Source organism: Siniperca chuatsi, linkage group LG24, assembly GCF_020085105.1.
Source record: "Siniperca chuatsi isolate FFG_IHB_CAS linkage group LG24, ASM2008510v1, whole genome shotgun sequence".
In the NCBI taxonomy this organism is placed as follows: Eukaryota; Metazoa; Chordata; class Actinopteri; order Centrarchiformes; family Sinipercidae; genus Siniperca; species Siniperca chuatsi.
Genome location: NC_058065.1, coordinates 3,546,175 through 3,562,112, shown reverse-complemented (window position 1 = coordinate 3,562,112; position 15,938 = coordinate 3,546,175). Strand labels below are relative to the sequence as shown.

At 40.0% G+C, this 15,938-nt stretch overlaps 2 protein-coding genes across 4 annotated transcripts; one reads left to right on the top strand and one right to left on the bottom strand.

Moving 5' to 3' along the window:
- Positions 1-143: 143 nt before the first annotated feature.
- On the top strand, positions 144-7,160 carry si:ch211-246m6.4 (transcription factor 15). Of its 2 annotated transcripts, XM_044188612.1 has the most exons (3): positions 144-909; positions 1,005-1,042; positions 2,147-7,160. In XM_044188612.1, exons 1-3 carry the CDS (start codon positions 331-333, stop codon positions 2,229-2,231), a joined length of 702 nt encoding a protein of 233 aa, XP_044044547.1. In that variant the 5' UTR covers positions 144-330; the 3' UTR covers positions 2,232-7,160. The 2 variants fall into 2 exon arrangements, with proteins under 2 accessions (XP_044044547.1, XP_044044549.1); XM_044188614.1 differs by lacking the exon at positions 1,005-1,042 and having other exon boundaries at positions 155-909.
- bzw1a (basic leucine zipper and W2 domains 1a) lies at positions 6,726-15,632 on the bottom strand. Of its 2 annotated transcripts, XM_044188610.1 has the most exons (12): positions 15,482-15,632; positions 13,370-13,443; positions 13,074-13,250; positions 12,593-12,687; positions 12,347-12,412; positions 11,923-12,058; positions 11,617-11,726; positions 11,306-11,476; positions 10,444-10,590; positions 9,458-9,596; positions 8,894-9,016; positions 6,726-7,530 (listed from the first exon to the last, which is right to left on the bottom strand). In XM_044188610.1, the coding sequence occupies exons 2-12, from the start codon at positions 13,431-13,433 to the stop codon at positions 7,499-7,501; spliced, it is 1,260 nt and encodes a 419-aa protein (XP_044044545.1). In that variant the 5' UTR covers positions 13,434-13,443; positions 15,482-15,632; the 3' UTR covers positions 6,726-7,498. The 2 variants fall into 2 exon arrangements, with proteins under 2 accessions (XP_044044545.1, XP_044044546.1); XM_044188611.1 differs by lacking the exons at positions 13,370-13,443; positions 15,482-15,632 and having other exon boundaries at positions 12,682-12,687; positions 13,074-13,151.
- Between the last annotated feature and the right edge of the window lie 306 nt (positions 15,633-15,938).

The following is a 15,938-nucleotide window of genomic DNA, read 5'->3' as shown; positions in this document are numbered from 1 at the left end:
AATGCCGGTATCGTCCTTGAAGGAAGCCCCATTTCAGTCGAGCCTAATTTAAACCCGTATCCTCCAGACCACAACAGGTGCCCCCTCCTCCCCTCCCTTTAGGCTCCACCTGTCTTCCCTTCTCCGCGGCGGGCTGGCGACCCAGAAAGCAGCCGTCATTCATTAGAAATGGTATGCCGATGTGCCGCACGGCACAAACCCCCTCGGTCACCGGATCGGCGGCAGCTGCTCGGCCCCCCGGTGCTATTTTCACCCTCAGGATAAAGTGATGTGCAGCCGCCGCCCGCCCGCACGGGCCAGCAGCTGCAGTCAGACCAGAGCAGAGCCAGGATGAAGTCCACAGGCAGCGAGCGCACCGCGCAGCTCGACGGCTTCACCTCCGACCTGGACGACCTGGACAGCGGCAGCGACAGCTCCGACGGCAAGTCCACCGGCGGCTGCAGCCCCCGCAGAGAGCCGGGGGAGGTGGCAGGGGAGGTGGCAGGGGAGGAGGCGGCGGCCGGAGGTGGTTCCCGGGGCGGTGCGCCTAAACGGAAGAGAAGGCGGAGACGCAGCAGCGGCGGAGGTGATAGAGGCGGTGGAGACGCGCGTCTCTCCGGGGTAAGCCAACAGAGGCAGGCGGCCAACGCGCGGGAGCGGGACAGGACGCACAGCGTGAACACGGCCTTCACGGCGCTCCGCACGCTCATTCCCACCGAGCCCGCCGACAGGAAGCTCTCCAAGATAGAGACGCTGCGCCTGGCCTCCAGCTACATCTCACACTTGGCCAACGTGCTGCTGCTGGGGGAGGACTGCCGGGACGGACAGCCCTGCCTCCGCTACCAGAGCATCCTGCACGGCCCCGCCGCGCTGAGCGCGGCCTCCCTGCGGCCCATCTGCACCTTCTGCCTCGGCAACCAGAGGAAACTGGTGAGTGGCCATTTACACCTGCTTTATGAACCTGGTAAAATGCTAAAAAAAAGAAAAAAGAGCCCATTCCTACACTCCCGTCTCTTGCATTCCAGAATTGCCCGGGTGCGGATTTTTACGCAGAACCAGAAAGGTAGATATGTGTGCCTCCATCCTGTATGATACTTTTAAAAGTAGAGCTGATGATGCCACCTGTGCAGGCCGCATCCCCCCTCACACTGGAAACAGAATTTCAGGTGCTGAGTTTGCAGAGATGATTCGTGTTGACCAAAGTGGCACCTGTTTCTCCAGTGATTGACAACACAAAATGAAAACAAGCTGTGGTGCATTCAAAGGTTTAAAATAGGCCTAAGTGTAAATACTTGAGTTGCTGGATCCTCTTCTATAGATTGGATCTAAACTCAGTGTTGCTTCCTAAAAGTTTTAGGTAGAAGTCTGCTTCCAAAAATAATGGATTTATATGGTTTGTTAGGAGAGCAGGCAGCTGATATCTAATGATGAATTATAGGTAACCAGTTAATTTATTTTATTTATACAGATATTTGCTGTAGATGAACAATTAGGTTCCAAAATGGATTCAAAGAAACTAAAAAGCACCGTAGTAACGTTAAAGTAGGCTACTGTAAATATTCAACATGTAAATGGATATTATAAATATTAAACGATACTGATGCTTTTTACCCAGTGGACGATCATTTTGATCCTAAATACACGTGCAGTAGTGGATTACAAGTGTTTACAGCAGTTGGTGGTGTTTGGCTAGACCCCTTGCAGCTATAAATAGAGACTAGAAACTGGCACAAGATCAGTAATATTATGTCACTAATGTAAACTTTAGTATTTTTTCTGGCGCTCTGCAAAAATGTATTTGTCTCATAAAGACTTCTTAAAGTATATAAAAGATACACATTAGGTAGTTGGATGAGGTATAATTTCATGTCTTTCTAACGCAAATCAATCTGAAATTTCTTAAATTAGAAATCCTTTTCTTCATTTAGGTGTAGGTCTGTTGCTGGATAATTCCTAAAAGTGAGTTGCGAATAACAGAAAACTATAAATGAATGATTACAAAACAAAACAGACTTCAAATTAAGATATTATAATGAAATAAACCAACAAATAACTGAAATTAGGGGGCTGAATAGGATCAGTAAGATAGGTGTTATTAAAATACATGTCATGGTGCTTTCACTGAACTGTGTTTGTGGTAAAAAAGAGCGTTTCTATTCCTCCACAGCTCAGAGATGGAGGGAGGCACTCAGCTGCTGTGTGAAGCAAAGCGGCGCCGGACAGATGAGTCCACCTTGATGTTGTTTACATGAAGACACGAGACGTAAAAATACACCTGTAGGACTTTGTACATATATAGATCTATTTATTTTTGGATTAGACTAAAAGACAGAATGAACACTGAAAAGCACTTTCTGTTCATGTTCATGTGCTTCTGAACCTCTGTGTTTTGGTTGAGCTGTAACCTGAGCCGCTGTGTAAAGTTGCACCTGACGGGGGGGCTATTTTGATCCCACGAATAGTACAAACTACTCCCAACCCCCACCCCATGTCCAACTCTAAAAAAAAAAAAAGCCTTGCCCCCTTCAGTCACATGAAGGAAACTGAAGAGCAGCTATTGCAGCGGTTGCTGTCAGTTGAGTGGCGTGCTGTCAGAAATATCCAATTATGCAGGGGCACTTTAAAGGGACATTAACTGATCTATCACCTCTGCTCTAGTGGTGAACAGTGGGAACTGCAACAACACTGACAGAACTGAGATCTACATCTGGCATTGTTTGCTCTATGCATGTTAAAACATGACATGGCACTTTTTTTTTTTTTGTTAAATTAATCCCAAGCAGCAACGTCTGGGGCTGAAAAATGAAGCCAATGCAGAAGGGCTAAAAACTGCAGCTCCTCAAATGGCCACTTGAGGCTGGCTCCAAAAGCGAGTCAGTCCCCATAGAGCCCCGTGTTAAAATGCCCAACTTCACAGCAGAAATAAACATGTTTACAGTCTGGTACAAAAAACGGTTTTGGTTTCTATAGCTAATTTCCCCGTTCATGGCAACTGTGAGGGGGGTGAATTTATATTAAAGCTTAAAGTTACGCATAATTAAGGACGTGGGCGCTTTGAGTGACAGGTGGCCAGCCGCTAGGTGGTTCCATCGACCAAGCTTCGTTCAGCCGCCTCAGCTCCACCACCCATTTTTGGATTAGCCGGAGCCGGGTACTGCCAAGACGGCGACGACCTATGGGTGACGTCCCGGACACTACGTCCATGTTTTATACAGTCTATGGTTAATCTACACTAGATTAACACACTTTTTTTTTTTGGTGCATTAAAGGGTTACAGTGAGATCTAAAAGAAAGCAAGGGGAATTTTAGAGTGTGATTGCATACAAAGCCAATGACACGATTAGAATCGGATTTGCCCTGGGTGGCACAAATTGACATAAAGTTCAACATTTTTCAACTTCAGAAAAACATTTGCATTTGAGTCTATTAGACTGGACTGGAGCGATATGAACGAAGCAGGGCGAAAATTATGCCCTCAAATCCCAAAATATCCTCTTTAAACCTGAACACAGTTCACAATTAAGGGTCAATATATCACAAGTGGAGGATATATTTGGGGATTTTTGGGCTGCTTTACCTGCTTTGACAAAATCAGGGAGATGATGCTTCTTTAAGTTATTTTGGATGAAGTTGGGAATATTTTATGTAGCTTTATGTAAAAATGGTGCCCCGGTTGAGTCCGCTACAGATTCAATTTCTTGTACCTATCGTGCGAGTTAATAACTGTGACCACTTTGCGCACACGAGTATGAATTTCTACCATCTCCAATAGAATTAGTTTTGGCATCTCACCTAACGTGACCTTACATCACTCTGCAAATAATCACATCCTGCAAAGGACAAAGTCAAAAGACAAAACAAAAGTCTTGATATTTGTCTCCACCAGGAAGTTTTTGCATGTGTATGTGAGACATCACATCATCTGTTACTATGTTAAGCCTGCAAACAGGGAACTTTCTATGGCAGCAAACACTTGAAAATACACCGACAGGCAGGTTTTTTTTTTTTTTAAAAGCTGCTTAAAAATGATGTGCAAATTTTTCTTTTCCCTAGGAACATGACAAATGTGCGTCTGACATGTCATTTAATCTCATGTCACATATTGAGCCTTAAACTCCTAATTTAAGAAAAATCTATTTCCCTCCTCCACCAGAAGGGTCGTGTTTCTATTTGTTGTATGAGTTTGGGATCATTATCATTTCATTGAATTTTGATGTCTTAAATCTGGGCCTGATATTTCCTCCTTTAAATTTAAATTTTTTTGGAGTCCCGATTGTTGCTGTTTTAATGCACTGGTGGAAATCAGACATCTGGATTTCAAAACTGGGCACCTAAGGAGGTTTTAGGCTCCACCAATGTCAGAAATAAGTGAATTGTTCCTAATTTGAAGATCCAATCACAATACTGAATGGGATACTACTTTAACCCTTTGTCTATCTTTCAGCTGTTTGCCTGAGTTCAAGATGAAATGTTAAGATAAATATATTTGCAGTGTGTTGAAATGTTTACTTTTGCATTGTTGCACAATCTCTGCTATCACTTTAAAAACACAAAGCTGATGTTTTGTGTGCACATGAATGTGGGATGCCCAGGCATGCAAAGTGTATTAGTTTGCCTTTTGTACTAATTTGGAGAATATCTAAATGTAATCCTTTTACAAACAACTGGATCCCTTGATATTTATTATTCAGCACATATGGATTGAAAACTATCACTGGCAAATGTTGCACACTACCTCAAATCTATGTATTAAATATGAAGGCCTACCTCTAAATCTAATGTGTAACATGACTGTATAAAATGTACTTGAATACCTGACAACTGTGTCCTTTTTGCACATCTCCAATCATAAGAAGCTGCTTGAAGAAAAATGTATTTTTGTACAATAAAAATAAAATCAAACTGTCTTCTCTTTGTTCATTGTCCGTAAATGCTCAAAAACAATTTGTAATTTAAGTCAACAAAAACAACAACAACAAAATCTAATGCAATCCACTTTGACTAAAAACAAACACAAAAACCCTGTAACAGTAAAAGTGCTCTAAAGAAGATAATGAAGCCGATATGCTGTTTGGTCATTCTTAAAACGCAGGTGCTAGTAGTGTAAGTAAAGTAGTACATTTGGGCGACTTTTTGATATCACAGTTCATTCTATGCAATCCAGTTAATGCCAAAAAGATTAAAAGTTGTACGACAAAAACAATAGGAATTAACATACTATCTAAATTTTGATTTACTAAGCAGTGATGTTGGCGCATTAAAATCCAAAAGGACGCAGTAAACTCACTGCTGACGCATCCAGGGGACGCACCCTACTTTTTCCTTGATAATGCTACACATTGTGAACAACAAATCAGTGCTCTCTGCGTCGGGGCTGAGCACACACACACAAACAATTTTTTTGACCCCACGAATATAATAAAACAAGCCCACACACACACACACACAGAAGTCAGAGAACAGCAGAGAGGTGGTGGAGATTACTCGAGTTGACGACAACTATGCTCGTTACTGTAAGTGCAGTAAAAAGCCAATACTTATCAATGCACCTGTTGAACAAGCATAAACATGTGAACATGCAGAAAGCGATATTTTAATCTGCTCTCATCCACTGCCACTATGTTTTACACAAGCACAGCGAGCTAGCTCAGCTAATAATGAATTCTTACAAACAAGCTAAAATGAAGCTGTCTGTGTGTAGTCTGTTTATCTTAGTTGGTCACGAATCTTAAAATTTGGCAAATTCTTGTAAACTTACTGCTGGCTGAGACAAAGCAGCCCCTCCTCCATCTGCCTGCGGTAACGTTAGCTGCAGGTGAATCACAGCAGCAGCAGAGGGAGGAGGACAGAGGACAGGAGGAAAGGACTGATACTGACTGATGTCGGAGTTCTCCATTCTTTCTAAATTTCACACAGTATTTTGATGTCAGGAATATGATTTATTTTATTGACATTTTAGATTTGTTTCCAGTGAGATATTGAGTTTATATAGTGACTTTTCATATTTTTTAATAAGTAATTATGCAGTAATGAAAAAGAACTGATACGAGCATCAATAAAAATCCTAATGATAGTTTAACACTACAATTTTTAAAAAAAACAAATTCAAATGACCACCTGTGGGTCCCGGGGGACTAACTGCACTGAAAACTTATCAATATCACTGAACAAGTAAAACTTATGATACAATTTTGACTTGAATCAAAATCAAAAATTGACTTGTTACAGTCACATTTTTCCTTCTCTTGGAAATGGGCTTCCTACAGATTATTACTTTTTATTTCATTAAAAAATTTTTAACAACTTAATTACATAAAGAGACACTATTTTTGACTACCATTTCATCATGGGGGAGAAAATTGTTTCCTGCTTCATGGAAATATCAAAAGTGGGCTTTATATGCCAAAATATCAAGCTTAAAATGAATTTTATTTTCAGTTGGTGTTTAAAGCAACACATTTTAAAAAGTGCCTCAAGATTTGTTTTGAAAATCTGGTGCTGCACTTAGAAAATCTGTTACAAATTCTTAACTGCTAGTGTTCATGCAATAATCTTATAAAATTAAAACTTAAGTTGCATATAAGCTAAGGGTTTGACTTCTGTTACCAATTGTTTTCATGCACTGACATAGGGTCATTGTTTATTATAGCTTTATCACAAGAGTGCAGTTTGATGCAGCTAATTTCCTTTAGTTTTTATATCTATAATTAGAAAAAATAATAATAAAAAGCCAAAGAACACAGACGAAGCATTTCAATAATCTTTATTTCATAAAAAAGTCAATCAGTTTATATCAGATTAAAGAAAGTAGAAACCAATAATAATCAGTTAGCTGGCGAGGCATCTTACAGGGGGGCATGTCTTCTGACAGACTGACCAGAGCGACCTCAACACGCCATACAGGTTTACCCAAAAGTCAAGAAAGTAGGCGACGTTTAAGATCCAACAGGAGCCAAAACGTGAGCTGGGCAAAAAAAAAATACAAAGTTAAAGGGGAGATTAAAAAATAAAAATTTTGCATTCATATTTTCTTCTGCCTTGTAGTCACATGGCAAAAATGCGAACTCGAAATATTAAACAAATCCTGGGTCAGATTCATACAAGCCGCGGCCATCGAGATCACATGGAATGTTTTGTATCCAAATTACAGAAGGTATTACAACAATAATACCAGCCAAAAAGAAAGACAGAAAGAAAATAGGGGAATATTCATCGTTTACCGCTTCCACTGTTGGCCGCGATATCTAAACATGTTACGATAAAGGACTGAGCCCTTTTAATTTTGTTAAAATAACGTTTAAATGTGTTGGAGTGGTGGAAGAGAGTGTGTTTGGGGATAAAGAAGTAACAGGAGGTAGAAGAGAAAGAAGGGAGGTGGGGGGAAAGACATTTTACTGCTCCTGCTGCTACTTTTTATATATATGTATATATATATAAAAAATAAAAATAATAATAATAATAATAATAATAATAATAATAGAAAAGAAAAAAAAGCAAAGCTCATCTGGCGGTGGAGGTTTCAGTCCGTCTCCTCTTCGTCAGATTCTGACTCTGCAGAGAGAAGAAACATTGTTTTTAAAAATGTTGACTTGGTCAAAGTTATCAATACTTCACTGGATGTTTTAATGATTAACATTAAGAATCACATATTGCACAAGTATCTTATTCTGGGTTCAATATGAAGCTCTTTAATGTAGGACAAACTATTTTCATTTGATTCATCTGACTTTACTTTGCCCATTAATCATTTAGTCTAAATGTCAGAAACTATGGAAAAATTGCCTGATCAACAGTCCAAAACCCCAAAATTCAGTTTATGATCACATAAGATAAAGAAAAGCAGCAAATCTTCCCAACTGACAAGCTTGAACTAGGGTATGTTTGGCATTTTTGCTTACAGTGGTGGAAAGTAACTAAGTAACCACTCAAGTACTTAACTTAGTACTTCGACTCCACTACAATTTGGAGGCAAATATTGAACGTTTGACTCCACTATATTAATTTGACAGCTTTACTTCAGATTCTTAATACAAAATATAAAAATCAACTAATAATTATTAAACATTCTTATAGATTAAAGGAGCAGTGTGGAGGATTTAGTGGCATCTAGCAGTGAAATTGCAGTTTGCAACCATTTGAATACCGCTCGCCTCACCCTCCCCTTCCTACTACTACGGTGGCCACGAAACTTGCGAAAGGCCAGAGTTTGGTTTGTCCGTTCTGAGCTACTGTAGAAACATGCTTCAGCTTCTTAAATGTGAAGATTTGCTGCTTTTTCTTTGCTGTACATGATGGTAAAATGAATTTCCTCAAGTTTTGGACTGTTCGTAAGACAATACAGGCAAATTAAAAGCCATCACCGTTGTCTTAAAGCTGCAGCCCAATATAATTGAATTTACGTATTTCTCACAAAGTCACCAAAAACTGAACATTATGAGCTCAGTAAAGATAGATGTAATGGCACTGTTTGATTGCATTAGAGAGTGTACAGGTGGACCTAATCAAGTGGCCACTGAGTGTAAATACAATTACTCTGGGAATATGTTTTGGATAGATTAAGGCTGATTACACTGAACTATAATCAATTCCCGACATAAATCCAGCTTAACCTTCAAATTCAAGGCACAGTTTTCAAACATTTCTGTGTTTTGACACTTGGTAACAGGCTACATCTCATTTTGAGTAATTATCTTAAAAACTGCACAGACTTTCTAAAGGCAGCCATTTTGACTTTTAAAAACACAGGTCTAACTAATAAAAGTTGAATTGTATCATCACGTTTATGCTGGTTCACACAAGGGAGGGAGCAATCAATATTAGTAACATCTTTTCCTGCCATGAAAAGTCAAAGTATCTGCGTGAGAAAGGTTTATGGCCTCAGGGTGAAGGGGGTGTGTTGTGTTTTTCCTTTTACCTTCTTCAGCGTTCTTCAGCCACTCAACAAATTTTTTCATCTGCTCAAGGAAAACGCTCTTCCCCTTGGTAAGGTGGGCATCACCATACCACTTCAATATGGCCTCTTCGCTCAAAACATCCGCTGTTACGAGGAAAAGTACAGTGTCAGTGCTATGCAGGAGGTCTGTAATAAAAAAAGATCACTTAAAGAAAAAACGGTTAACTGATGCTTGGTGGGAAGTACTGCGTATGGCTCGTTACTCAGGCTTTAAAAACAGCTTTAAGGGGTTGCTCTAGATAAGTTTTCTTATCAATGGTGTAGCTTCTTAACCAATCAATAGATTTTCAGGGAAATCGATACACCAATAAGAAGATGTGTGTAAAGGTCAATGACAAGGCAGACTTGCAAGTGTTTTGTTAAAAATTACATTAGGAGGTACAACATTTTAAGGTCAAGGAAATGTTGAAAAATGGCCTCATACTTCTCATAAACCTAACAAAATAAGAACTGTCTGTGGATAGATTATTTTCAATTACGGGGCATCGACGTAGCTGAATGCTCATATGTGGACGCGACACCAACCTTTGTAGAGGAGCACCACGATCTTCTGAAAGGCCTTCATGAAGTGGATGTTGTCGTAGCAGTACTCCTGGATCTTCAGCAGCAGGCTGAGCTCAGACAGACCCTGGGAGGTGAAGGCTTTCAGCAGAAGGCTGTATTGCTGCACAAACGGGAGACAACATGAAGCTATGTTGGAGAAAACGGCTCTCCTTTCTGGGGCAGAGGTGGAAATGCGCTCTGCTACCTCTCTTAGGAGTTATAATGTATGTAGTAAAAGCTTGTTGGTACATTAAAGCGTATTGATTTACAGCAGATCAAGATTTTTAGCAGAGGCAGCTGAATGGGTTCATGTTCAGTTTTATTTTCGAGTCGTGTTGTTCTTGTTCCTGGCTACTTTCACACCTTCTGTGATCGTCACATCAACAGTACAAATTATACTTGTGCGGCAAGATAACATCACACAACCCCTTAGCACTTAACTCTACTACTTCAGGGTGAAACAGGCCTGAATAAAATAAGTTTGATGATACAATGGTTCCTCCTAAATTCACTGACTGTTTATTGACAACCCAAAGTACTGCATTGATCAGGCTCTAACAGCAGTAATGCTTTTCAATGTATAGCACAATGTATTTTGCCTGTGTTTGAAATGTGCTATATAAATAAAGCTGCTTTGCCTTCACCTTAATAAAAACATGCTGACTGTTTACTAAAATAAAACAAAAAGCTTGACTACACTTGGTCCCAACACAACATTTAATCCTCTACTGCTGAAGACAGCAATGAATAACATTTGAGGCCTTAAACTCAAACCGTTTTCAGACTTGCCAGAACTTGCAGTCACTGAGGCAAGGTTCATAATTCATTGCACAATCTGTGAGAATAAACACAGGAGCAAATTTTCTTTATTGGTATATTAACTGTGCTTAGTGCTTTATTTAACTGTGTTCAAGACATTTATACTACTCCCGGGACATGCATTTAAGCAGCTTCACAGTGTTGCATACCTTCAAGTGTTTGATGGCTTGTTCGGTCACCAGCTCTTCCTTCTTGTTCCACTCCACGCAGCTCATCACGCTGGTCCAGATGATGCTGATCATGGCCTGCTCAGAGAGGTTGGACTTTTTCATCTCCTCTTTGGTGAAGGCAATAATCTGAACCGAGAGGGAAAAACAAAACGAAAAACACAGCTGGGTTAGAGTTTCTTATCAGCCACTAAACATCACATTCACACTCAAGAAACATCAAGTCAGGCAGCGACAATCCGGCCTCTGTGTGCCTGTAGGTTGCTTTTAAAACTTACTTATAAAAATGGTTAGCTTTAGGCCTCCATTAACACAGACAAACAGTTTATTTGTATTCAACTTCATGACTTATTGTGTAAGCTGCCTTTGTTATTGCCCGGTTCAGTAATTACTGCCTGAACTCATTGTACAACAGTCACAAACACAAAAATTATGCAACATGCCAAAGAGGGGAGTGTCAATAATGAGGACGTTTGCCAAACACAAAAATCTGTTAGCAAAAAGGAACAATGGCGACCTTCACCTGCACTGACTGAAAGACATTTAAAGGGATAATTACAGCCCAGAGAAAGACTGTCAGTTTCAACAAAATGTTAACACTATTAGCTGCTTCCCCAAATTGTTATTTACTTTTGTCACCCTCCTTTAGGTGTATTTGCATTAAACACCAGCAACTCATGTGGACAAAATGCCAGTTAAACCCGGATGTAAATACAAACAGGAATTTTCACATTTAACTTCATATAGTCTGTAGTAGTGCTGTGTTATGGCGGTGCAGCTGTAGCCTTGCTGAATGATTAAAGGAAAGAGGAAGTAGTTAATCTTTATCCTACAGCAGCCTCACCTCTTTCTGAGGGTCACCGCGGGACATCTGCTCCTGGAGCTCCTTCTGCAGCTCCTTGCGAGCGCCAATGGATTGCTGGTTGCGGGCAAAGTCAGACAGCTCCTTCAGCCCGGCGTCGGTGAAGTACTTAGAAAAATGCTCGCAGCTCCGTTTGTTGGCAGGAAAGAGTTCCTGTGGGGAAGAGATATTTAGAGTTAAATCGTATTGAATATTTGTAAGGAAATGCGACAACTTGTACAGGACCAGCAGGATTTGAAACTAAATACAAACAGATGATTTTTCCAGCCATCTCAGATTATAAGTTCATTTACCATCAGCCTGTTGTCCATGCCAACTTTGCGGAGACTGACAGCAACTGAGTTGATGTCCTTCTCATTGATCCATGACTTGAACAGCTTGACAGCGAAGGCTGCAGATACTCCTGAAGAAAAAAAAGACAAGACAAATTGATTTTCTGTTGCACTCTCACTGAATAAAGTATAAAATGTTTTTGAACAAAACTCAAAATTTCTGTCTTCATAAATCCAGAATTGACATTTTGGGAGGACCAAAAGAGACTGCTATGGAAAGGCAGCTTTCTCGCTCATTTCCGATCTTTCTAAAGAGTTTCTCCTCACCCTCTTTGACGAGGTTCTCGTTGAAGAGGCTGTTAAGGATCGAGGCTGATATGTTGCCGTTGGCCAGCAGGATGCCGGTCAGCATGGCCAGTTTGTTGCGCTCAGACTCAGTGAATCCCTTTAGAAACAGCAGCAACTACAGAGGACAGAGAAAATACAAATACAGATTTGTTGTGCGAACAAGTTACACAGGTTATTTAATCCTACATCTTTGATTTAACTGCAGGAAGCTTCATTCAAGCGATTTACAGCGCTGCCAGGTGTGGCTTTAGCTTCTAATTTATTGTCTTGCAGCTGGCAGAGAATCTGCTTTATAAAACGCGTTTCAGTTTTCCTACTAAATCCAAAACCAGAACATTCAACTTCTGCAACATTCTGCTTTTCAAAAAAAGTAAAAAAAAAAGAAAAAATTAAAAACACTCACCTTCTTGATCTCCTCTTCGAAACCTTTCTCCAGGTACTTGTAACGCCTGATCAGCTTGTTAAAAACCTATGTTTTGGTGGGAAAAAAAAGACACGTGTTAACTGTGCTTAAAACACATGCATGAAATCAAATGTTTCTCATGTGTGAATTTAAAGAGGAATGTCAAATCAGATGTGGATCAATGATGGCTGATATTTAATTAGTGCTTATAAACTGGTACAAACAGTAGCTGGGCATGCTTCCTACCTGAGCATATGCTTGCATCGTCTCCAGGTCTTCTTGTGCCGTGAAGAGGCAGAACTCTGTGCGGGTCAAGTCGTCAGATAGAGTCCCGCCTGGGGCTGCAGGAGAGAAAATAAAAACAGCCATACAAGTCAAAACAGGGGCTGCCTTCTTAAACAATATGGATTGTCTACTTCCTGGTCCACATCACATTTATGTGATTTTATTTTGCTTCCATCAACCTCTTAACACCTACTATACATGCCAGATCAAAACATTTCTGCACCTGATACCAAAACATAAGCGAAAAAGTGTTCCTATTTATTAGTTTACAGGTGAAACCGTTTTCCTTACATTAACTTCTTAGCCATATTGTGGTGCACAAGTACAAAATGCACAGTAATTCAAAAAGCATGTGTTTTTCAAGTCATTTTCTAATCCTTTCAAGACAGACTTCAATGAAAAACATGTACACGTGAATAATGTTTCTCTCAACACGACTCACCCAGCATTCCGCCGGCCACCAGGATGTCAAAGAGTGTCTCTGCATACCGGCGGTAGTCAAGCTTGGCGCCAGAGGCATCAAGGAACTTCGCGACTGCTTCCAAATCAGAGCCAGTTTGATTCAAGCCTTGTACGATACTTTCTTGAAACTGAGTAGGGTCAAATCTCTCCTTTTCATCTGTGGGAAAAGGACGCGCACGTTTGATTCAGGGAAAAAACGCCTCCCGGAACATGGATTTGGACATAGTTAAACATGCAAAGCAGAACACATGTAAAGCAGCAATGATGAACACAAACCTCTTTTCCTCGTTTTGAAACGCTGGCCTGTTAGCGTTGGCTTTTGCTGCTTTTGATTATTCATAAAAGACACCCTGAAAAGGATAAAACAGACAGTTAATCAAGTTCTGCAGACTACACACTGACACAGGAGTGAACAGTACACAGTGTTGCCTTTAATTATGTTTTGTATTGCCAGCATCTGGGTGTAACTTGGGTGAGCTCCATGTCAATGAGTTCACCACTATAAATTATTCTTACATAACTCAAGTTTGACAAAGTTTAAAGCCTGTAGCTAACTACGTACCTTTGTTATTGTCAAGGATAAATATGGTGATAGACAAAAAAAAAAAAATCCCATGAAAAGACCAAAACAAACAACGAATTGATCCTACTAGCTAGTGTTGTGATGTGTAGAGCTCCACTGTTGTGCAGTGAGTGACACGTTCCTTCACTACCATGAACTAGACAGCTGCAGTTTATTTTGACCTGAACTCACATTGTCCCTGTTTACACCTGGCATTAACATGCATCTTGGGTGATCTGATCACAAGTGGACAGCTGTAAGTACAGGTGTGAATGCACCCAAGATGCACTGAGATCCGATAGCTCAGACCACACTCAGAGGTGGTCTGGGCTGCATATGACCACATTCTTTTAGCAGTGTGTGCGCAAATGTGTCCTGGGCCACATTGAAGGACCACCTACTCAACTGACGTCCGCAGTGTTAGTGGAATTACGTACTCATTTGCGCACCAACTGCGTCATATTAAATCAGGCAAATTGGATTCTCGTGGATGAAGTGCAAACAAAACACACATGTACAGAGGGAAAACCAGAAAATATTTTCTCCATAAACTATGATATATTAGTCTTTGTAAACAGTAAAGATGTACCTGTTTATTTGCGTATAGAGCAGGGAAGTAAGATCCAATCACAAGTGGTCACTAGCGATGCACGTAAAGATGCATTCTAATGCCAGGTGTGAACTGTACACTTGTGATTGGCTCAACCAAGATGCATGTTAATGCCAGGTGTAAACAGGGCCTACCATGCCGCTGCTAAATGCTCACTAGGGCAGTGGATGTTTATTACTACGCAGTTGTAAATGCACCCTGTGCCCAGTAGTTTAAAATTACTGAGCCTTTATTTAAAGATTTGCATCTTCAGCAGAAACCAATGGGTGTGTGGCTCAGTGCCACAGACATGGCAGGGAAGTAGTTTTTTCCATAGTATTTGTTGGAAATAAGATAAATGTAGAATATCTCTAGCCTTTTCTTAAAACTTAAGTATATGTTTTTAAGTAAGGCATGTGTCTAACGCATTTAATTTAGTGAACCGTCAACTAACATCTTCTAAAAAGGGTAAATTTTGGATACAACAGTTTCATGTATATTTAAATTAAAACTACAATTTGCTGTTACAATACTCACATTTTCTTCAAAATCAGATTGGGTCGTCAGTGCCAAATTACAGGGACGCGGTTTTATAATTAAAGTTACCAATACAATAACAGAGGCAGACAAAAGACAATACAAGGTGATACAATGGAGCTGATAGGTGTTGAGTGTTGTAATTAAATCAGGAAAATCAAGTATTTTTACCTTCATCAGAAGTGTAACCCCGACGCAGAAATTTTTGATGAATATCTGAGAGCTAAAGGTTAAGTATCGGCTCGGATATGAGAGATTTTCCAAAGCTACAGCTGGCTAATTGTAAGTTAGCATTGGCTAACTCTGGGCCTCACCATGCGCCGAGCCAGTGCTGGTTAGCCGGGCCCGCTAGCTGCCATGTTTGTTTAATTACTAAACCACTGCTTAGACACTAATAATCAATAAGATATGCTGATCTGTGCTTAACCTCAACGTCCTGTCGAACTGTCATTACAAACTTACAATATCAAACAATTTATAATCAATAAATCGTGAAGTACTTTAGCTATAATGGAGGTTGGAGCTAAGTTAGCTAGCAGAACTGGACAAAACCAAAATTCGCCTTACATCGGCGTCCATGATGGCGACGTTACCGGGTGAAAAACGTTATTATACACTATCTAACCAGACATATTTGGCGTCTTTACTAGAGGGTTAAGGTGTGAGAAAATATTGAGACGGTTGAAAGCGAGATACTCACCGAAATTAATGCAGATAAAAAACGGTTGTTAACCAGGGGAATCAAAGCAAGTGACGAGTCTCTCAGTGGCCCAAACAAAAAGACCTACCCGTCAGAACTTCCGCAGGCTCCGCCCGCTGCGCATGCGTGATTTAAAGGGGATTTCCGTTCCACAAAAGAAGACAAAAAAGAAAAAGATGTATAATATTTTTAGTTTTTTTTATATATATTTTTTTACAGCGGAAAGGAGGAAACTACAAAGTATTTACAGTATAAATATACAGAATTTTTAGTTCAGTATTTTACAACTATATTACTATATATTTATTCAGTTAATTTGACACTTTAAACACAATTTCATATGTAATAAATGCAATTTGATTTATTCATTTTAAATATTGGGTCACACCTAAATCAATTAAAAAGGACATTTCCTAAATGACCTTTTCTATCTATGTGTAATTTTTAAAAATACTTT

Bases quoted from the DNA above. Each gene is read 5' to 3' on its own strand.
- si:ch211-246m6.4 (XM_044188612.1), top strand. From the start codon at position 331: ATGAAGTCCACAGGCAGCGAGCGCACCGCGCAGCTCGACGGCTTCACC. The intron at 910-1,004 runs GTGAGTGGCCAT...CTTGCATTCCAG, and splicing joins TCGGCAACCAGAGGAAACTG to AATTGCCCGGGTGCGGATTT. The intron at 1,043-2,146 runs GTAGATATGTGT...ATTCCTCCACAG, and splicing joins TTTTACGCAGAACCAGAAAG to CTCAGAGATGGAGGGAGGCA.
- bzw1a (XM_044188610.1), bottom strand. From the start codon at position 13,433: ATGAATAATCAAAAGCAGCAAAAGCCAACGCTAACAGGCCAGCGTTTC. The intron at 12,059-12,346 runs GTGAGTGTTTTT...TGTCCTCTGTAG, and splicing joins TCGAAGAGGAGATCAAGAAG to TTGCTGCTGTTTCTAAAGGG. The intron at 11,727-11,922 runs GTGAGGAGAAAC...TTTTTTCTTCAG, and splicing joins CGAGAACCTCGTCAAAGAGG to GAGTATCTGCAGCCTTCGCT.